Below are 23,616 nucleotides of genomic sequence, written 5' to 3'. Positions count from 1 at the left end.
GAAATAAACGCCACAGAGCAGGAAAAAGATAAAAAAATAAAAAGACTAGAAGACAGCCTCAGAGACCTCAGTGATAACCTTAAACGTACCAACATTCGAATTATAGGCATCCCAGAAGAAGAAGAAAACAAGAAAGGGTCTGTGAAAATATTTGAAGAGGTTCTAGTGGAAAACTTCCCCAACATGGGAAAGGAAATAATTCACCAAGTCCAAGAAGCACAGAGAGTCCCATACAGAATAAACCCAAGGAGAAATACACCAAGACACATATTAATCAAACTAACGACAATTCAACACAAAGAAAAAATATTAAAAGCAGCAAGAGAAAAGCAACAAACAACATATAAGGGAAAACCCATCAGGATAACAGCTGACCTTTCTACAGAAACTCTGCAGGCCAGAAGGGAATGGCAGGATATACTGAAAGTCCTGAAAGAGAGAAACCTACAGCCAAGAATACTTTACCCAGCAAGAATCTCATTCAGATTTGAGGGAGAAATCAAAAGCTTTCCAGACAAGCAAAAGTTAAGAGAATTCAGCACCACCAAACCAGCCTTACAACAAGTGCTAAAGGAACTTCTCTAAGTAGGAAACACAAGAAAAGGAAAACACCTACAAATACAAACCCAAAACAATTAAGAAAATGGTAATTGGAACACACATGTCAATAATCACTTTAAATGTAAATGGATTAAATGCTCCAACCAAAAGACACAGACTGGCTGAATGGATACAAAAACAAGACCCTTCTATATGCTGCCTCCAAGAAACCCACTTCAGACCAAGGGATACATATAGACTGAAAGTGAAGGGATGGAAAAAGATATTCCATGCAAATGGAAGTCAAAAGAAAGCTGGAGTAGCAATACTCATATCAGACAAATTAGACTTGAAAGTAAAGACTATTAAAAGAGACAAGGAAGGGCACTACATAATGATCAAGGGATCCATTCAAGAAGAACATATCACAATGGTAAATATCTATGCCCCCAATATAGGAGCACCTCAATACATAAGGCAAATGCTAACAGCTATAAAAGGGGACATCGACAGTAACACAATTATAGTGGGAGACTTGAACACCCCACTTACATCAATGGACAGATCATCCAAACAGAAAATAAATAAAGACACACAAGCTTTAAATGACACATTAGACCATCTCGACTTAATTGATATTTATAGGACATTCCATCCAAAAACGACAGACTACACGTTCTTCTCAAGTGCACACGGAACATTTTCCAGGATAGATCACATCCTGGGTCACAAATCAAACCTCAGCAAATTCAAGAAAATTGAAATCATATCAAGCATCTTCTCAGACCACAATGCCATGAGACTAGATATCAATTACAGGAAAAAAACTGCAAAAAATACAAACACATGGAGGCTAAACAATTCACTATTAAACAACCAAGGAATCACTACAGAAATCAAAGAGGAAATCAAAAAGTATCTAGAAACAAATGACAACGAAAACACAACAACCCAAAACCTATGGGACGCAGCAAAAGCAGTTCTAAGAGGGAAGTTTATAGCAATACAGTCCTACCTTAAGAAACAAGAAAATGATCGAATAAACAACCTAACCTTACACCTCAAACAACTAGAGAAAGAAGAACAAAGAAACCCCAAAATGAGCAGAAGGAAAGAAATCATAAAGATCAGAGCAGAAATAAATGAAAAAGAAAGGAAAGAAACCATAAGAAAAATAAATAAAACTAAAAGCTGGTTCTTTGAGAAGATTAACAAAATTGATAAACCATTAGCCAGACTCATCAAGAAAAAAAGGGAGAAGATGCAAATCAACAGAATTAGAAATGAAAAAGGAGAAGTCACAACGGACACCTCAGAAATACAAAACATCATGAGAGACTACTACAAGCAACTATATGCCAATCAATTGGATAACCTGGAAGAAATGGATACATTCTTAGAAAAATACAATCTTCCAAGACTGAACCAGGAAGAAATAGAAACCATGAACAGACCAATCACAAGTACAGAAATTGAGGCAGTGATTAAAAATCTCCCAACACACAAAAGCCCAGGACCAGATGGATTCACAGGCGAATTCTATCAAACATTTCGAGAAGAGTTAACACCTATCCTTCTCAAACTCTTCCAAAATATTGCAGAAGGCGGAGCACTCCCAAACTCATTCTATGAGGCTACCATCACCCTGATACCAAAACCAGGCAAAGATGTCACAAAAAAAGAAAACTACAGACCAATATCACTGATGAATATAGATGCAAAAATCCTCAACAAAATACTAGCTAACAGACTGCAACAGCACATTAAAAAAATCATACACCACGATCAAGTGGGGTTTATCCCTGGGATGCAAGGATTCTTCAATATACGCAAATCAATCAACGTGATACATCATATCAACAAATTGAAGGATAAAAACCATATGATCATTTCAATAGATGCAGAAAAAGCTTTTGACAAAGTTCAACATCCATTTATGATAAAAGCTCTCCAGAAAATGGGCATAGAAGGAAATTACCTCAACATCATAAAAGCCATATATGAAAAACCAAAAGCCAACATTGTTCTCAATGGAGAAAAACTGGAAGAATTCCCTCTAAGAACAGGAACAAGACAAGGGTGTCCACTCTCACCACTGTTATTCAACATAGTTTTGGAAGTGTTAGCCACAGCAATCAGAGAAGAAAAAGAAATTAAAGGAATCCAAATTGGAAAAGAAGAAGTAAAATTATCACTCTTTGCAGATGACATGATACTATATATAGAAAACCCTAAAGACTCTACCAGAAAACTGCTAGCACTCATTGATGAGTTTAGTAAAGTAGCAGGATACAAAATTAATGCACAGAAATCTCTTGCATTCCTATACACGAACAACGGAAGAGCAGAAAGAGAAATTAAGGAAACTCTCCCATTCACCATTGCAACCAAAAGAATAAAATACCTAGGAATAAACCTGCCTAAGGAGGCAAAAGATCTGTATGCAGAAAACTTTAAGACATTGATGAAAGAAATCAAAGATGACATAAACAGATGGAGGGATATACCATGTTCCTGGATTGGAAGAATCAACATCGTGAAAATGACTGTACTACCCAAAGCAATTTACAGATTTAATGCAATCCCGATCAGATTACCAATGGCATTTTTCACAGAACTAGAGCAAGAAATCTTACGATTTGTATGGAAATGCAAAAGACCCCGAATAGCCAAAGCAATCTTGAGAAGGAAAAATGGAGTTGGTGGAATCAGGCTTCCTGACTTCAAACTATACTACAAGGCCATAGTGATCAAGACAGTATGGTACTGGCACAAAAATAGAAAGGAAGATCAATGGAACAGAATAGAGAACTCAGAAGTAAGCCCAAACACATATGGGCACCTTATCTTTGACAAAGGAGGCACGAGTATACAATGGAAAAAAGACAGCCTCTTCAATAAGTGGTGCTGGGAAAATTGGACAGCAACATGTAAAAGAATGAAATTAGAACACTTCCTAACACCATACACAAAAATAAACTCCAAATGGATTAAAGACCTACATATAAGGCCAGACACTATCAAACTCCTAGAGGAAAACATAGGCAGAACACTCTTTGACATACATCAAAGCAACATCCTTTTTGACCCACCTCCTAGAATCATGGAAATAAAATCAAGAATAAACGAATGGGACCTCATGAAACTTAAAAGCTTTTGCACAGCAAAAGAAACCATAAACAAGACTAAAAGGCAACCCTCAGAATGGGAAAAAATAATTGCCTATGAAACAACGGACAAAGGATTAACCTCCAAAATATACAAGCAGCTCATGAAGCTTCATACCAAAAAAGCAAATAACCCAATCCACAAATGGGCAGAAGACCTAAATAGACATTTCTCCAAAGAAGACATACAGATGGCCAACAAACACATGAAAAGATGCTCAACATCACTCATCATCAGAGAAATGCAAGTCAAAGCCACAATGAGGTATCACCTCACACCAATCAGAATGGCCATCATCACAAAGTCTGGAAACAACAAATGTTGGAGAGGGTGTGGAGAAAAGGGAACTCTCCTGCACTGTTGGTGGGACTGTAAGTTGGTACAGCCACTATGGAAAACAATTTGGAGGTTCCTTAAAAAACTACAAATAGAACTACCATATGATCCAGTCATCCCACTCCTGGGCATATACCCAAAGAAAACCATAATCCCAAAAGAAACTTGTACCATCATGTTTATTGCAGCACTCTTTACAATAGCCAGGACATGGAAGCAACCTAAATGCCCATCAACAAATGAATGGATACAGAAGATGTGGCATATATATACAATGGAATATTACTCAGCTATAAAAAGGGATGAGATGGAGCTATATGTAATGAGGTGGATAGAACTACAATCTGTCATACAGAGTGAAGTAAGTCAGAAAGAGAAAGACAAATATTGTATGCTAACTCACATATACGGAATATAAAAATGGTACTGATGAACTCAATGACAAGAACAGGGAAGCAGATACAGAGAATGGACTGGAGAACTCGAGGTATGGGAGGGGGCGGGGGGTGAAGGGGAAACTGAGAAGAAGCGGGAGAGTAGTACAGACATATATATACTACCACCTGTAAAATAGTCAGTGGGAAGTTGTTGTATAACAAAGGGAGTCCAACTCGAGGATGGAAGATGCCTTAGAGGACTGGGGCAGGGAGGGTGGGGGGGAATCGAGGGGGGGGCGTCAAGGAAGGGAGGGAATATGGAGATATGTGTAAAAAAAACAATTGATTGAACCTGGTGTACCCCCAAAAAAAATAAAATAAAATAATAATAAAAATATTTTCTTTTATTTATTTTTAAAAATTTTCATTTTTCTACAATTTAAAAGGTTACTTTCCATTTATAGTTCCAAAAAGAAAATTTTAATAATAGGTTCACTGTATCTTGTTAAATATCTGTTTCTTTGGAAGGATAAGCACATCTGGGTAATTTAACCACTGCTCTAACTACAGCTGCTTCAAGGACCTTTATCTTTCTTTCTTGTACTTCAAGTGCCAACGAGCCTCACACACTTGGGCCATGCACAGCCTTCCAGTGAGCCTTTTCTGCTTGCCTTTTTTTGCCCCCTTTTTTAATTCTAAAAGTAATTAATGTCAACTTCCTCACAGCTAGCTCCATTTAGCACTTTCTAACTGGTCTCTTCTTAGAGAGAGAAGTGACTTGCTAAAAAAAAATTTTTTTTAATAATAAACATCTGAAGACTTCTTATTCAAAAGAAATGCCATGTAATTTTGCTCTTGACTGAGCCCTGGACAAACTATTAAAAGTGCATATGCGTAGATATAAGGAGATCTGGAAAGATACACACACACAGGATTTTTCCTCCACCAGGTTCCCTTGGCAACCATTCCACGAGCATCTTCCAACACATCTTTAAAGCTTGGCTGAGGTGTGTATGTTAATTTTATAGACATGCTTAATACTGCTCATTAACTTCACAGTTTCCAGATTCTTCCAAATTCTCTTAAGGGGACTTTGTGCCTTTGTGAAAAGTTTAAAATATCAACGAAACCGAAATCTTCTTCAAGTGGTTTCTATAGTGATTTCCTTACAAATACTTGTGGGTCCTCTTGTCACCGCAGTGTTGCATCATCATTGTTTTCTTGTTTAATCGTGAAGGAGATTGTGTGAAGCTTAGGGAAACACTTACTGTATTTATATTTCCCTGTTATAGCTGTTACATGCTTTCCCATATCTGAGTAGAACGAGGAAATTGTTAGGTTTATATCTATATGTGTTGATTTTTCTGGAAAAGTTCTTAAAAGTTGAAACCACAACTTTTTAGCTACATCATTTTGGTGTTCATTGACTGCTTCAATTCTAATTTCTGTTGAAGGGTTAAAACATTCTCTTTTTTAATTTTTAAAATTTTTTTCCAGATCTTTATTGGAGTATAATTGCTTTACACTGTTGTGCTAGTTTCCACTGTACAACAAAGTGAATCAGCTGTATTTATACATATATCCCCATATCCCCTCCCTCTTGAGCCTTCCTCCCACCCACCCTATCCCACCCCTCTAGGTCATCACCTGTCATCAAATTGATCTCCCCCTGTTATGCAGTTGCTTCCCACTAGCCAACTCTTTTACATTTGGTAGTGTATAATGTCAATGCTACTCTCTCACTTTGTCCCAGCTTCTCCTTCCCCGTCTCCCCGTGTCCTCAAGTCTGTTCTATCTGCGTCTTTATTCTTCCCCTGCCACTGAGTTCATCAGTACCATTTTTTTTAGATTCTGTATATATGCATTAGCATTCGGCATTGTTTTTCTCTTTCTGACTTACTTCCCTCGGTATGACAGACTCTAGGTCCATCCACCTCACAACAAATAACTCAGTTTCATTCCTTTTTATGGCTGAGTAATATGCTTTTGTTTTAAATTGGTTTGCATTTTTTTGGAGAAGTTTCCCCCAGGATAGGCGATCATAGCTTCATATAGTACTTTACAGTGAAATCTACATGACTCCTGCCGCCATTGAAGAGTGGGATTGTGTCAGTGGCATTTGCTGTCAGATAGCTTTTTTAGGTGTGATCGTAGAAACGCTATGAAATTATTTTGCTTGGGAGCACTTGGTTATATGTGTAAGTTGTACAGTTAAATCGGGTAAATCCAACACTAGTTTTCAGATTATCCGGGAATGTTTAACCTTGATAACCCTTTGATTAGTTGCAAGAGTGTAATCACTTTATAGTTGCTTTTATAGCATAACCTGTATGTGGAACCAGCCCCAGAAAGCCTCATTTTTGTACCAGGTGCAATAACAGAGAATGATTTCTGCCACTTAACTTATTGGTGAATAGACAGACTTAACAGCATCCTTATCCAAAAAGCTGTAGGAGGTTGTTGGTATTTGAGCACTGCATTTTCTGTTTCCATTGTAGAGAGTTTCAAGTGCAGAGAAGAAGGCATCCTGTCACTGAAAAGAACAGAAAGTCAAATGTTATACATGTGTGTATCGTGTATTCTGTATGCATTTCTCTTAGCTTCTTTAATCGCTGTGCTTCTGCAAATGTTTATTGTGTATTTTGACATTCTTGGCAACTTGACGATGTTGGTTAGAAAGTGTTGCGAACAAGGTACTCATCGGTTTGGTCGTCGTACATGTACCTTATGGGAAGGGGGAGGAATCCACTGATTTATGGGGCCAGAGATCCTGGCAGCCCTGCCAAAACAGAAGTTCATGTATGGGAGGAACAGACCCGAGGGGTTAAAGTGAATATCCTGCGTGCAGAGCCTGTGGAGACGGTGAGCCTGCAGAGGGCGAGGGGCCAGCAGGACGGCGCCTGGGGACAACACTCCCTGGCCCCCCGCACAGGGCTCTCATCCATGTTCCAACCCAAAGCTGTGACCGTGAGTCACCACGGAGCCGTCTTTTCAAGAGGTTCAGGTGGAAGTCAGTTGCCCAAGACTGGAGAACACAGAAGGGCATGAAGTGGGATTCTAAGTTCCTGGGGCTGCAGCAGCAACCATATCTCATATGCTTTTTCAAGTGGGTAGAAATTCCAATGGAAGTACGGAGATCACAATCCTCTGCTGAAAATTTCCTCGTAAATGACAACATTTATGAGGAAAGCCTTGCATGGGTGGGAATTCTGTATCAGAGATTGTGACCACAGGTTGATAGAGAGGTTTTAGGGCAGCTCTTGGTACAATCAAGAGCAAAAGGGGATTACTACCGGGCATATGCGCAGAGAACACCATAATTCAAAAAGACACATGCACTCCAATGTTCATTGCACCACTATTTACAATAGCCAGAACATGGAAGCAACCTAAATGTCCATCAACAGATAAATGGATAAAGAAGATGTGGTATGTATATATACAATGGAATATTACTCAGCTGTGAAAAGGAACGAAATTGGGACATTTGTAGAGACATGGATGGACCTAGAGACTGTCATACAGTGTGAAGTGAGTCAGAAAGAGAAAAGCAAATATCGTATATTAACACATATATGAGGAATATAGAAATCAACCAGTTTGCAAGGCAGAAGTAGAGACACAGATGTGGAGAACAAACATACAGACACCAAGTGGGGAAAGCGGGGAGGGTTAGGTGGGAATGAATTGGGAGATTGGGATGGCCATATATACATTACTAAGAAGAAAAAAAAATTGTACACTCTCAATATATGCAGTTTGTTGTATGTCAATTGTATCTCAATAAAAGTTCTTCAAGAGAAAAAAAGAAGAGCAGAAGGGGATTAACTAGAGAACGGGTGCTGAGGGGCCCATCGGTAGAGCCGGGAGGGACGGGTGCCAGCGCGTGTGCCCCTCTGGTGTTTGCCTTCCTTTGTCCCTTCTCTTCTTCTCAGAGCACCAAACTGAGTCTTATTTTTAGGGTGAAACACACACACAAAATTGCCAAATGCTCAAGTGCTGCTAGAAACTGGATGTAAGGGAGTCCTCGGGTGTACAAGTGGTAGCAGATTTTTATTGAGCTATATTGTACATTTTATTATATATAATAGGTAATATATAAGAATGTCATATAACATTTATGATATCTGTATTACATATTAATGTATATAATACATAATATAACTATGTTAGTATATAATAGTGTACATTATAATGTATATTTCATAATATAATTATATAATTACTATGATATATGTGATTACTAATATATTAATATTGTTATGTCATATATGTTTACATACCATATTTATATAATTTATTACTAAATAATATATTAATAATACACTGTATGTTAATATAGATTATATAATACATAATATTTTAGAAGGTAGCTAATATTATACAATCTACAATAGTATAGATGTCTTTTTTAGAAAACATATAGTTTGCTTGAAGAATATGATTTTCTAAATTTTAAGAAGAAAATAAAATTGAACAATATATAAAATGCATATGCACTCTATGAGACCAGAGAAAATAAATTACAAGAAAACACTAGTGTAACACAGTGCATTCTCATCAGATTACCAAGTAAAGTAAATCTTTCATGTTTCTAAAAGAAATAAAATAGATAGAAGGTTGCCCCTTAACATGTTGGGCAACTTAGGATGTGGCTGTAATTGCTGTGTAAAGACATGGCAGTTCCGTGTATACAGATATTGTTAAATATTAGCACCTAGTAATACAGGGCAGGATCTCTCAGAGCAAAGGTCTGGTTACATTCTAAAAATAACCTCTATTTAGGGCTTCCTAGGTGGTGCAGTGGTTGAGAATCCACCTGCCAATGCAGGGAACACGGGTTCGATCCCTGCTCCAGGAAGATCCCACATGCCGCGGAGCTACTAAGCCCATGCGCCGCAACTATTAAAAAAAAAAAAAAAAAAAAAAACCTCTATTTAGAAAATGTTTTTAAATGAGCACGTATTGTTTTGTATTTTGACTTAAGAGCTGGAAAGCTGTTGTGACTGCCCTGAATCTGGGTTAAGTGTAACTCATCACAGTGCTCAAGGCTGAGTCGGGTGGCTTGCTTTTCCTCTGCCCTCCTTGGTGGTCAGCAGCCACAGGGGGTCCAGGCAGCCCGGGATAAAATCCTTTGCTTGATCTGCTGGTGGAAATGGACTTTCTTCCTGCAGAGCCTGACGGCCAACCCAGCAAACACTGGGTTCCCAATGAGGTGGGTTGCTATGGAAACCAACATCGCCAAACACCGAAAGGAAAAAAAAATTAAAATCCCAGAGTCATGGCCAATTTGAGGGAATATACAAAGGCATGAAAAATGGTCAGAGGGAGCCAAAAACTTCATAGAAACAAACAAACAAGAAATGATGGGGCCCACCAACTTCGCTTTCCCTTCCATGGTGAGCCAAAGTTTGTTCCAACAGATGTGAAACTGAGGCATGGAGACTGTTCAGACTGCAGATGAGAGTGGTCCTCCCAGCTGTACTCCCAGTGAGAACCACAGAGGATGCTGTGATCTGGAGTAATAGTACCTGTTAGCAGGTGACTGTAAGAGAGATGGAGAACGTTGGTTTTGCAGTTTGCATGAGAAGTTATGAAATAAATGCCTTCTGTCATTTGCAGAAAAATAACTAAAGCCATAAATTATTAGTCGAAGATGAAAGAGAAGAGTAGACAAGGCATGCTTTCCGCATGGCCTCCCAGTGTCTGCAGGCAGTTCTGTTAAACACCCTCACCTGTGAAGGATGCGCTGCGATTCCTTCCTCTTGTACCCACCGTTACATTTGCTCTACGCTTGCTGTGTGGGTGCTTCCTCTCCAACCAACAATTTGAAACAGACTTGTCACGTTTAGTTCGAAGTCTGTGACAGATAGAAAAGAGATGACAAAAAGATCATGCTGGACTAAAAGACAATGTTTTGTGTTCTACCCACCAAGCAGATGCTCTTTGAAAATGGACTGGTTTCTGTCTGCCGAGTTGAACTCTTCACATCTGCCAAGAGCAAAGGAGTTCCGAATTCTAGTGGAGGAAGAATTCCTAAGCGCTTGCTTTTTCCTTCTTGCTTCTACCACTGGCCAATGAAAATTTGAGAAGCATGTTCTAGAGGCGGTGGCTGAATTCCTGATCGTGAAATAGTGCTGAGTAAGAGTGTGAAGCCGGGAGAGGTCTGAGCCTCACTCCCAGGGGTCCACCCATCAGGTGCTGCAGAATTGGAACCCATGACGGGGACCATGGTAGTCAGGGTTCTCCAGAGAAACAGAACCAATAGGATGTATGGACAATTAGGAAGAGATTTATTCTAAGGAATTGGCTCACATGATTATGGAGGCTGACAAGTCCCCAGGTTTATACGGGGAGTCAGCAACCTGGATGCCCATGGGAGCTGATGGTGTAGTTCTAGTTCAAAGGCTGGCAGGCTTGAGATCCAGGAAGACCCGAAATTTCAGCTCAAGTCTGAAAGCAGGAGAAAGCCGGTGTTCCAGTTCAAAGGCTGGCAGGAGGAAGTCTCCCTTTACTCTGGAAAGGGTCAGCCCTGTTTGTTCTCCTCATGCCTTCAACTGATTGGATGAGGCCCACCCACATGAGGGAGGGTGAGCTGCTTTACTCAGTTAAATGTTCATCTCCTCCAGAAGCACCCTCACAGACCCACTGGGGATAATGTCTGACCTAATATCTGGGCGCCCTTATGCCCCAATGAGGTTAACACATACCATTAACCATCATAGATACGGAGAAGGAAGGCCAGGGGCTGGGAGGAGAACCAGGGGGAGTGGAGGGCAGTTTCGAAGAGAGGGTCCTCTGCTGTGTAGAGCCATCCCAGGACAGCACGGAAGCTGAGGGGTGCAACCCCCCCCCACTCCAGATAGGGAGCTCACAGAACTCCTGGGGGGTGGGGCTCATGGCCACATGTTGAGACAGTGCCCTCCTGCACTGAGACAGGGCCACTCACACCGCTGCTCCCAAACCAGAAGCCTCTTCCCTGGTCACTTGGTCAGAAAAAGCACCTGCTTCTTTTTTATTTTTTATTAATTTTTTATTTTTTTAAATTTATTTATTATTTTTGGGGGGGTACACCAAGTTCAATCATCTGTTTTTATACACATATCCCCATATTCCCTCCCTCCCTCAACTCCCCCCCCACCCTCCCCGTCCCAGTCCTCTAAGGCATCTTCCATCCTCGAGTTGGACTCCCTTTGTTATACAACAACGTCCCACTGGCTATCTATTTAACAGTTGGTACTACATATATGTCTGTGCTACTCTCTCGCTTCGTCTCAGCTTCCCCTTCACCCCCCGCCTCCCCCCAAACCTCGAGTTCTCCAGTCCATTCTCTGCATCTGCGTCCTTGTTCTTGTCACTGAGTTTATCAGTACCATTTTTAGATTCCGTATATGTGAGTTAGCATACAATATTTGTCTTTCTCTTTCTGACTTACTTCACTCTGTATGACAGACTCTAGGTCTATCCACCTCATTACATATAGCTCCATCTCATCCCTTTTTATAGCTGAGTAATATTCCATTGTATATATATGCCACATCTTCTGTATCCATTCATTTGTTGATGGACATTTTGGTTGCTTCCATGTCCTGGCTATTGTAAACAGTGCTGCAATAAACATTATGGTACATGTTTCTTTTGGGATTATGGTTTTCTTTGGGTATATGCCCAGAAGTGGGATTACTGGATCATATGGTAGTTCCATTTTTAGTTTTTAAGGAACCTCCAAACTGTTTTCCATAGTGGCTGTACCAACTTACAGTCCCACCAACAGTGCAGGAGAGTTCCCTTTTCTCCACACCCTCTCCAACATTTGCCGTTTCCAGATTTTGTGATGATGGCCATTCTGATCGGTGTGAGGTGATACCTCATTGTGGCTTTGACTTGCATTTCTCTGTTGATTAGTGATGTTGAGCATCTTTTCATGTGTTTGTTGGCCATCTGTATGTCTTCTTTGGAGAAATGTCTATTTAGGTCCTCTGCCCATTTGTGGATTGGGTTATTTGCTTTTTTGGTATTCAGCTGCATGAGCTGCTTGTATATTTTGGAGGTTAATCCTTTGTCCGTTGTTTCATAGGCAACTATTTTTTCCCATTCTGAGGGTTGCCTTCTAGTCTTGTTTATGGTTTCTTTTGCTGTGCAAAAGCTTTTAAGTTTCATGAGGTCCCCTTTGTTTATTCTTGATTTTATTTCCATGATTCTAGGAGGTGGGTCAAAAAGGATCTTGCTTTGATGTATGTCATAGAGTGTTCTGCCTATGTTTTCCTCTAGGAGTTTTATAGTGTCTGGCCTTACATGTAGGTCTTTAATCCATTTGGAGTTTATTTTTGTGTGTGTTGTTAGGAAGTGTTCTAATTTCATTCTTTTACATGTTGCTGTCCAATTTTCCCAGCACCACTTATTGAAGAGGCTGTCTTTTTTCCATTGTATATTCGTGCCTCCTTTGTCAAAGATAAGGTGCCCGTGTGTGTGGGCTTACTTCTGAGTTCTCTATTCTATCCCATTGATCTTCCTTTCTATTTTTGTGCCAGTACCATACTGTCTTGATCACTATGGCCTTGTAGTATAGTTTGAAGTCAGGAAGCCTGATTCCACCAACTCCGTCTTTCCTTCTCAAGATTGCTTTGGCTATTCGGGGTCTTTTGCGTTTCCATACATATCGTAAGATTTCTTGCTCTAGTTCGTGAAAAATGCTGTTGGTAATTTGATCGGGATTGCACTGAATCTGTAAATTGCTTTGGGTAGTACAGTCATTTTCACGATGTTGATTCTTCCAATCCAGGAACATGGTATGTCCCTCCATCTGTTTGTGTCGTCTTTGATTTCTTTCATCAATGTCTTAAAGTTTTCTGCATACAGATCTTTTGCCTCCTTCGGCAGGTTTATTCCTAGGTATTTTATTCTTTCTGTTGCAATGGTGAATGGGAGAGTTTCCTTAATTTCTCTTTCTGCTCTTCCGTTGTTAGTGTATAGGAATGCAAGAGATTTCTGTGCTGCTTCTTTTTTAAATTGAAGTATAGTTGATCTACGATGTTGTGTTAGTTTCTGGTGTACAGCAAGGAGATGCAGTTGTGTATATATTTTCAGATTCTCTTCCATCATAGTTTATTACAAGATATTGAATATAGTTCCCTGTTCTGTACAGTAGGACCTTGTTGTTAGCACCTGCTCCTTTATTTTGCTGTCTCCTGAATCAAAATCCAGCATGAGGGTGGAACAGATTAGCAGAAGCTAGGTTAGCAGAGCCCAAATCCATTCCTCCATCTCAGCTACCAGAGCAGCTGGGAAAACAGGTTTCTGGCTTTTGCCTTAGACCAAACATGTGATGCAAGAACATACTGAATGAAATCTTCGGAAGATGCTGAGCTGGCCATCAAGGGTCTTCTTCCCGTGCTACCCACCCTTCCAGTGTCAGCTTCAACTTCCCTCTCTTCCAAGAAGCATTCCCCCATTGAACTCAATACATCATGACCACGGCCAGTATTCATGCCGTACATGCTTGTGTAGCCAATGGTACGCCTTTTATCAATAAATTGTGAATATCACCCCTACATCACCTCTACTTCCGTAGATACTTTCAGATCTTTTTTCTTTGTTTGCTTGTTTATAAACTCCAGACTGTCTTAGTCTCTTCCTTGCTCTATTTTTTTCTTCTTCTCTATCTTACGCAGTTTCATCCTTTAGCTCTCTGGCACGGGGATTGGTCTTACCTGTCCCCACCCCCACCCCCCCAAAACTGTAAATTCCTTAAAAACAGTAGCCATCCCTTTTTTTCTTCTCTTTTTAATCTCCCACAGTCCCTAGCATCATACCAAGCACACAGTAACTGTTCAATAAATATTTTCTAAATACAATTAATTACTTATCTGAATTGATTAATGCTCCTGAAATGAATTTTGATAGTTTCTATTTAAAACAATATGAGGGAGAATTCCTTGGCGGTCCAGTGGTTAAGACTTCGTGCTTTCACTGCTGTAGCCCTGGGTTCAGTCCCTGGTTGGGGAACTAAGATCCCGCAAGCTGCACAGCACAGCCAAATAATAATAATAAAACAATAATGAATAAGAAATCAATGGAACAACAACAAAAAACAGGGATATTTAGGCTATGTACCAGATGATATCCAGAAATGCTTATTAGTTTTAGTAATACATTCAACATAGATATTGAGGGCCTATATGTGCTTGGGATGCCTGAATAAAGAAGGAAAGAGAAACAGACAGAATAGCTCTCTCAAAGCTTATGTCCCAGGAGAGTCAGACAGTTAATACACATATAAATTATAAACATGTTAGAACTGATGAGTGTAATGCACAGAAGAAAAAGCAGAGCGGGATAATATCAGAAGTTCAGGGAGAGGTTGGGATTGACATTTGAGATAGAATGGTCAGAATTGTTTTCAGACAATCAGAGAAAATTCTGTATTTTCTGGGTATGAGGCAATATAAGGAAGTTGTTCTATAAATTGGGTCTGATAATGCCATTTGGGGTATTTTTTAAAAAATCCTTATCTGTTGTAAACTGAAGTATTTATGGGAAAATAATGTGACCTAATATGATGTCTGGGATTTGCTTCAAAATGTTTCAGAAAAAAAGTGGGGGGGGGGGGGAGGGAAGGAAAGAGGGAAGAAAGGAAGAATAGAAGGGAGGGAGGGAAAGGAAAATCAGGTGCAAGAGCACAGATGAGACAAGAATGGTGGAAAGTTGATATTTGAAAGTTATCCGTGCTGGGGGGGTGCTCCTTCTGTTCTTTCTACTTTTATATGTGGTCTAACGCTTCCATAATGAAAGTTAAAAAGCAATAACTAGTGGTCAGTCAAAGCCTCATTTAAGCAGAGGCTGAGGAGGTGGGGGAGGGAGCTGCCTGGATGGGGTGGGGTTGGGGGGGTTACCAAGCAAAGAAACAGCCCCAAGAGGCCCGCCTCCTCACAGCTCCTTGAATTGGGGCGGGTCGGGGGGGGTGTGTAGGAGCTGAGGCTGGGAGGTAATTTGGTTGTGGGGTGGAGAACACGTAGAGCCTGAAAGTCACTGTACGGGCTTCAAGTCAAGGTCAGATCCAGGAAGGATGCGACATCACTCTTGACGTGCTTTCCTTGGGAATTTGTTGAGCCACCGGGATACCCTGGTTTTCTTTACGCAGAGTCTGAGATGAGCATTTATAATACGTCATCTGCGCCATCTGATAGAACCTTCTCTGATGGCGGGAACATTCTCTCTGTGCTGTCCAGTAGGGGGTCCACTGACCACATGTGACTGTTGAGGACTTGAAATGTGCCAGTTTGCCTGAGGAGTTCAGTTTCTAATTTGATTTCACTGTAATGATTTAAACTTAAATCGACAGGCCCGCCCGTGGCTGGTGGCTCCCAGTCTTAGGAGACGGTTCGCTGTTCTCCGGGATTTCCCTCCACACTGGTTCTCAACTGCATTTAAGCAAGCAACCAAGTCATTCTCACCTCCAGGTGTTTGTAGCCCTGCCTGCACCCCTTTGCCTGGCGGGTTCGTGTGCATCCTTCAGGCCTGAGCTTAGGTGACATCTCCTCGAAAGGCCTTCACAGCTGAAAGTCGGCTGTCCTCCATCCTGCTGTCCTGTGGTACCCAGTTTTCCTTGGAGGTGTTTTTCCCCGTTTGTAATTACACTTGGTATCTATTTAATGTCTAAAGCCGAGAGCTCCTCAGAGTCGGGGGTCCGATCACCGCTGTATACCCCCATCGTCAGTGTACGATAAAAACGGACTGAGATGGAAACAGAGGGAGCGGCGTCAGTGTTTGCAGTGCTGGGGTCCCGGGTGAGGGGCCGCTAACCTGGTGTAGGCAGGAATTGGTGAGTCGGGAGCAGTTTCTTTCTTTCTTTTTTTTAAATTATTATTGTTTTTTGGGGGTACACCACGTTCAATCATCTGTTTTTATACACATATCCCCGTATTCCCTCCCTTCCTTGACTCCCCCCCCCTCGAGTCCGCCGGAAGCAGTTTCTTGAATAAACCTTAACTAGGACTTTTAAATGGTGAACAGGCATTAGCAACAGGAAAGCAAAAGCATTTCCTACAAAGATGAGAAGCAGCAGCAGGAAAGAAAGTAAGAAAAGTAGGGGATGGTGTCTGGGGCCTCCGGTATGTAGGGATCAGGTCGGGCCAGACTGTGGAGGACCTTGGATGCCTTGAATGGACCCTGTAGGTCAGGGTGGGCAGATTTTTCTTTAAAGGGCCGAAAGTAAATCGTTCAGGCTTTGCAGGCCTTTGGTCTCTGTCAAAACATCTAAACTCCACCATCGAAATGCAAAACCAGTCTTGGACAATATGTAAATTACTGGACATGGCTGTGTTCCAATAAAGTTTGTTTATGGACACAAATTCAAGTTCCAGGTAATTTTCATGTTACATGAACTATTATTTTTTTGATTTTTCTCTCCCAATCATTTAAAAGTGTAAAAACCATTCTTGGCTCATGGACTATATAAAACAGGCAGCTGGCCACATCTGGCCCTCGGCCACATTTGGCGGGGGCACTGTCAACTTTGAAGGGGGACAGGAAGTGGTGAAATCAGTATTTCAGGTGGCTCTCTGAAATACTGGCTTCAGTGGGAATTCAGGGTCAGGTCTTAAGACAGTGGCAGTTTCTGTGAAGAGGCTGAACAGCAGTCTGGGTGATAGATGTCCAGGGCCTAAGGTAGGGCAGTGTCAACAAGGATGGGAAAGAAAAGCTGGCTTTGAGATCTATACTCTAGAATCAGAATCAGCAGAATTTGGTGGTGGGTGTTCAGGGTCAAGAGTAAAAAGAATAATGTCTCAGCTTCGAGTTAGTAATCAGTTTCTCCAGCTCAGCAGGATCCGTCAGCTCTCACTGACCAACAGAGAAACATAGTGCATTTTTTTTTGTTGAAGTATAGTTGATTTACACTATTATGTAAGTTTCTGGTATACAGCAAAGTGACTCAGTTATATATGTATGTATTCTTTTTCATATTCTTTTCCATTATGGTTTATTACAAGATATTGAATATAGTTCCCTGTGTTATACAGTAAGGCCTTGTTGTTTATTTTATATAGTATAGTAGTTTGTATCTGCTAATCCCAAAGTCCTAATTTATCTCTCCTGCCACCTTCCGTTTTGGTAACCATCAGTCTGTTCTCTGTGTCGGTAAATCTGTTTCTGTTTTGTAGATGGGTTCATTTGTGCCATATTTTAGTGATATCATATGCTATCTGTCTTTCTTTTTCTGACTTACTTCACTTATTATGGTAATCTCTAGTTGCATCCATGTTGCTGCAAGTGGCATTATTTCATTCTTTTTTATGGTTGAGTAATATTCCATTGTATGTGTACCACATCTTCTTTATCCACTCATCTGTTGATGGACACTTCAGTTGCTTCCATGTCTTGTCTGTTGTAAATAGTGCTGCTATGATTGTTGGGGTACGTGTATCTTTTCGAATTAGAGTTTTCTCTGGATATATGCCCAGGAGTGGATCTTAATCCATATTTAGTTCTGGGGCCATTTATAGGATCTTCCTTTTATCTGCAAAATGCGATTAATGCATCGTTAATAGTGCCCCATCTCATGATAAGATTAATCTCCTGGTTGTCATTTAGTGGGAATAATTTTGTTTGCTGTTGAATGGATAAGTGTTTCTATAAAAATGATACCCCAATGGGACATTTCTGCACCTTCCACTCAGTATTGCTGTGAACCTAAAACTGCTCTAAAAAATAAAGTCTGTTTTTTAAAAAAATGAACTAGATCTAGGACTACTGAACAGGAGGACTGTTCATGCTATACTGTCATGAATGAAGCAAATTGCAAAATTTTAAAAAATATGATACCCCAGTAGTCTGTAATAATTACCTAACCATAGTGACATGTTTTTACATCCTATCACACCAAAAGAAGTAGCTAAATGATCTCTTTCAAGGTATACAATCGCAGAACATAAACTATGCTTCCCGAATTGGAAGCAATTCAGGTGGTAGAATCTAGGATTATAAGAGAACTCCTTTCTCGTATTTATCCATGAATCCTTTAGCTTTTTCCAGATCTCAGCTGCTTTTGTCTTGTCAGCAAACAGTGAAAAGAAAGCAGAAACCTTGTAATCCCAGTTGTTAGTAAATGTTGCATTACCATAAGATTACACAGACCATCAATGCAACCCTACGAAGCCACCTCCCCACTTGCCCTGTTCCAGAGGATTTCTGCTGTGTGAGTATTAATTCATTTGTAACTTCCTGTACGACCTGGAGACAAGGAAGATCCATTTCAATAAGAAAACAAACCTGTGGTTGTACACACTGCAAATCTGCATTAGGATAACACTGATAAGATTAGAAGGAATCGACTAACTATGTTTTGTAATGGTATATCCTTGATTTTCTTGGTGTTGATTTTATCACTCTTTTGGCACGTTTCTCCTCCTATAGTTATAAAGCAACCAGGTTCAGTTTCTGTAGCACTGGTTTTCTCTACAAGGTTTTGAGAGATTTATTTGGTGCAGATCTTACATAGCGCTGAAATCTAGGATTCTTTAGCTGTTCCTTATGGTCATCTAGTCAAGAAATGTATTAAGTCAGTGATACTGACTGAGCCCTTGAACCCTTTAATCAACAGAAATTGAGAAGAGGCCAGACGAGAAATTCAGGCAAGGAAAGGCTGCAGCACGAGGGAGCAAAAACAAGTAGCAGGCACCCTTGCTCGCTCCCCACGGAGGGTGGGCTGGTTCCTTAAATGGGATCACAACAGGGCAGATCTGGACCCTGCAGGACGTGTCGCTTCAGTGGTCTGCCCACCCCCTTGGTGGTGCTGTGTGCAGGGACCATGCACAGGACCCTGCTTTTGCTCCCGGCCCCTTAGAAGCGGCTGTTGGTTTGTGGCCTTTTGTATCTTATTGTTCATAACTGTCCAACTGTGCATGCATGCAGTTATTTTTATTCCTTTATAGTTGCTTTCTATTCTGTTGCTCGAGGAGCCGTTTGTCCAGGTGCAGTTCAGGTAAAGGGTCCCAGGTCCCAGCCTGTCTCATCAGTATGTGAAAAAATGGGTGGGCAAAGGATCGACTGAGTGAAACTTGCAGTATTGAAAAGGTTGCTTTCGCATCATAAGATCACTGGCAAGTTACCAGGGTGGATGTTCTTGAACCAAAAGAAATTCTTCTCAATGTGGTTGCCCCAGTTGGGGAAGAGCTTGGGATATTGAGTTATTAGCACCCGAGAGGGATGTCTCATCCTTCCATTTTGTTTCATACCCTTTTCTTCTCCAGCTCTCCTCCCTGTGCCCTGTCCTGGGATGCTCGGACACTGTGACTTGAATGCTTTCAAGCTCAGTGTTTAGAATAACATGATGGCACTAGCTTGTGTTTGCAATTATGCTGAGATATATGTAATTATCATCCCCAGTTTATAAAGGAAGAGACGGACCTGGAGAGCATAAGAGACTTGCCCAAGCTCACGTGGCTGGAACTTGGTGGAGGTGAGGGTCAAACCTGGAGTGTGAATTGCCTAGAACTCTAGAGATGCACACTGTGGGGTTCCCACGGGGCCAGCTCGGATGCCTCTTCCCCTCCCTTTCAGGCTGCCCCCAGCCAGCCTTGACCTCCCCGGTGGTCTGTCTGCTGAGCCAGACTCCAGTGATTCTCTAAACATGAGCCACCATGCTCACCTGGTAGTTCTTTGCTGTTCCTTAGTCCACCTGCTTCTTCCAAATCACCAGTAGGGCTTTCAGATCCAAGGCAGCTCACAGTGTATGGCAAATAGTGTCTCTAAGTGGCGATGGACTTATTAGGTCACTGGGTACCGTTTACTCCCTTCATACCTAAGCAAAAGGGGTTTCTTGGAGCAGGATACACTGATCATTCTGGATATATCTGGAATCAGCATCCTTTCGTTGATGTCCGCCATGGTCCACCGCTGTCTCTTGCTGGGTTATTACAGAAGTCTCTTAACTAGATGCTCCATCTCCAGTCTTGCCAATCCCCATGTCCGTCCTTCATCCAAAGCGAGGTGTTTCTACACATACATTCGATTTCCACTCCCCTGCCCTTAGGATAAAGAACAATCCTTTTAGGTCGCTTATAAAACCATAACTGATCTGGCCCTTATTGGCCTCTCAAGCCTCGTCTTTCCCGGAGCTTCATAGCTTCGTACCCCTCCCACTCCCCCTCCAGCTTTCAGAACCTATTTCCATTTCTCCAGGCAGCATGGCTTTCTCTTGCCTCTGGGCCTTTGCACGTGCTGTTCTGTAATTGCCCCCTTGGTGCCTCCACCAGATGTCCCCCAGGGAATAGCACTTGCCTGTCCACTCACTTCCCTTCACCACTGTAGTTGTGCACAGTTACTCATGATGCTAGGTGTGGAGTGACAGCTCCATGTACATCTCTTGCATGAATAAATGAAAATTAACCATTTCAGTTTAATTTTTAACGTCAGTTTGGGGCTGTCCATTTCCCACATTCGTTATCTGGTTTTGCCAATACTACGAACTCAAATTCAGCCATCTTTTCAAATGTTTACTTTTTCTTCCCCCTTATTCTAACCTTCTCCCACTCTTTGGGTCCTCCCTTTTAAAGATACTTTTGACTACTTTTCGGTCACATCTTCATGAGTATACCAACACAGCAACCCTGAGCTGTACACATCCATGTTCCCCAGGACTGTTGAAGAATGTTGCTGCAAATCTTAGTGCCTCCAGGGTCCTTCTGTAGCAGCCCGAGCCTTGCTTAGGCTGTGTTTGCCAGCAATGCCAGGCAGGATAAAAGAGCATTGTATTTGTTGCACAATGTCTTAAAGGGATAGAAATTTTCTCTCCATTATTTGTTGGTTTGAGCTGGGAGGAGCCAGGATGAAAGCAGTTTGTTACGGGCAGTGGTTTTGAGGAAGATAAGAAATCATGTAAAGTAGAAAAGGACCTCTAAGAAGAGAACGTTCCCGGGTAAAATGATTTATATTTTGAATGTAGATCTAGATTTGCTTACCACCTCCCATCGCGGTTATAGCAGAATCGCTGTTGGATTTGCCCAGTTAATAGCCACTGTTCTCTGCTTTGTCCTTCTTCCAGAGGTCACCCTGAAGGTCCACATCAGTGATGCCAGCACCCATCAGCCCGTCCCCGATGCCCTCATTGAGATTTTCACCAACCAGGTCTCCATCGCCTCTGGCACCTCGGGGACAGATGGCGTCGCCTTCATCACATTCCAGTACAAGCTGGGCAGTCAGCTGATTGTCACCGCCGCGAAGCACGCCTACGTGCCAAACTCTGCCCCGTGGAAGCCAATCCGGTTACCCGGTAAGGCGGTCTTCACCTCTCTCTAAATCAGGGCTTATCGTCAGGCTAGGGATGGAGTTCGGCACAGAAACGATTTTGTAAGTGTTAAGTGTCGAGTCAGACAATCAAGAAAATACTTGCTCATTCTCTGCCTTAGCTTTTGGGGCCCCTTCCATGCAGATCCCGATATGAAGCTGGTTGGGTTCTACATTACTATCCATACAGTGGAACTCATTTCCCCAGGTTTCATCTGTACCTTACTGATCGTAAGCAGCTGATGGGATTGGAGCAGAGCTCTGAAATGGGGCCGAAAGGTGGGGAATGATGGTGAGACTGTCTTTCCCTTTCCCGCCTTCTTGCCTGCTCAGGAAGAACACTGCTGTGTGTTTCCTCCCTCTCAACACTCTACTCCACTTCTGGTGCGTCTGATCACCAAACATGGGGGGGGAGGTTTTCCACACATCCAGCAATTTGCGGATTCTGTGATACCAGCTGCGTACTTACTAGATTACCAGTTTATTACAAAGGCTATATTAAAGGAACAGCCGGATGGAAGAGATGCATAGGGCAAGGTCTGTGGGAAGGGGCATGGAGATTCCATCCCCTCCAGGTGTACCACCCTCCCAGCACCTCCAAGTGTTCGCCAACCAAAAGGCTCACCGAACCCCATCCTTTTGGGGTTTTATGGAAAATTCATTATGTAGGCACGACTGATTAAATCATTGGCCATTAGTGATTGATTCAACCTCCAGCCCCTCTCTCCTCCCTGGAGGTCAAGGGGGTGAGACGGAAAGTTCCAACCCTCTAATCACACGATTGTTTCCCTAGCAACCAGCCCCCATCCTTAGGTTATCTAGGGTCTTCCCCAAAATCACTATATTAACTGAAACTCCCATTGAAAGGGGCTTGTTATAAATAACAAAAGATACTTTTATCGCCCTTAAACTTAGGAATTTCCAAGGGTTTTAGGAGCTGTGAGCCAGGAACGAGACCAAGACCAAATGCACATTTCTTATTATAAATCACAATATCACATGACTGTTCACCACTGCAAAGCAGCCGGTCTACCACACGGGGCAAGGATGGTGCCTGACATGGGTTCCGCTGCAGACAGGGTAGGGCAGATGGTGCCCCCTTGGTCTCCTTTTTTCAGGCTCCCTCTAGTGCCTGGACCACATTATCTGCCAGCACCATTGCTGCCAGGGTAGCAGGGAGAGCATGGGCTTCAGAAACCAAGTGCCCTGGCTCCTGGCTCCCCATCTGTGCTTGAGCCCCTCCAGCTTTGATGCCAGTCTCTGCAAGGCGGAGCTGATACCACCTTGTAGAGTGGCTCTGAGTAAAAAGTAGTTAATGTAGGTGTACTAGCTCACACTACCTACAACATAGTAGGTGCTCAGTAAGTATGTAGCACCTAGTGCAGTGCCTGGCACAGTGCCAACTTTCACGCTCACCTCGGTGCCACTGGACGGGTGCCACCAGGGTCCCCGCTGCCTCTGGGGCACCTGGGAGCTCCGTGTGGCTGTACCCCAGCCCCAGCATCCACCCTCAGCCACAAAATTCTTAAGTTCCATTTATACTTATTGAGTAGCTACTCTGTGCCCTGGCCACTGAGCATACAGATCTAGAGACTCAGAACTCGCCCCTAGAGACTTGACAGTTTAGTTATGAAGTCAGCCACAGAAGCCAGTTCCTCCTAAGGGGATCAGTGCTCTGATAAATTTACGTGCCTACATGGATGCTGCAGAGGGCCAGTCCACCGGCCTAGGTGAGCGAATGAAGGAAGGCTTCCTGGAGAGGCTGAGAGAGGAGCTGAGTCTTGGGGGTGAATAGGTATTAGCATCAGAAGATGCCTGTGAAAACATACAGATTCTAGGACTCAAGCATTTGATTGAGCAGATTGACCCAGGAATCTGCATTTGTTTTTTAGAACTTTTATTGAGATATAAT

At 42.0% G+C, this 23,616-nt stretch overlaps 1 protein-coding gene across 4 annotated transcripts in view; it reads left to right on the top strand.

Moving 5' to 3' along the window:
- FAM171A1 (family with sequence similarity 171 member A1) overlaps positions 1 to 23,616 on the top strand; it is a 134,654-nt gene that overhangs the window by 55,579 nt on the left and 55,459 nt on the right. For 2 of the 4 annotated variants that reach the window (XM_057733195.1, XM_057733196.1), the window contains exons 2-3: positions 19,806 to 19,878; positions 21,463 to 21,690. Coding sequence is in view for 2 of the 4 variants with exons in the window: in XM_057733194.1 (XP_057589177.1) it covers positions 21,463 to 21,690 (228 nt within the window). In the remaining 2 variants the exon portion in view is untranslated. The remainder of the gene's footprint in view (positions 1 to 19,805; positions 19,879 to 21,462; positions 21,691 to 23,616) is intronic. The other 2 variants (XM_057733194.1, XM_057733193.1) reach the window with 1 other exon arrangement.

This window comes from Hippopotamus amphibius, chromosome 4 (assembly GCF_030028045.1).
Source record: "Hippopotamus amphibius kiboko isolate mHipAmp2 chromosome 4, mHipAmp2.hap2, whole genome shotgun sequence".
NCBI lineage: Eukaryota > Metazoa > Chordata > Mammalia > Artiodactyla > Hippopotamidae > Hippopotamus > Hippopotamus amphibius.
The sequence above is the reverse complement of the archived record's forward strand: the minus strand, read 5'-3'. Positions and strand labels throughout refer to the sequence as shown.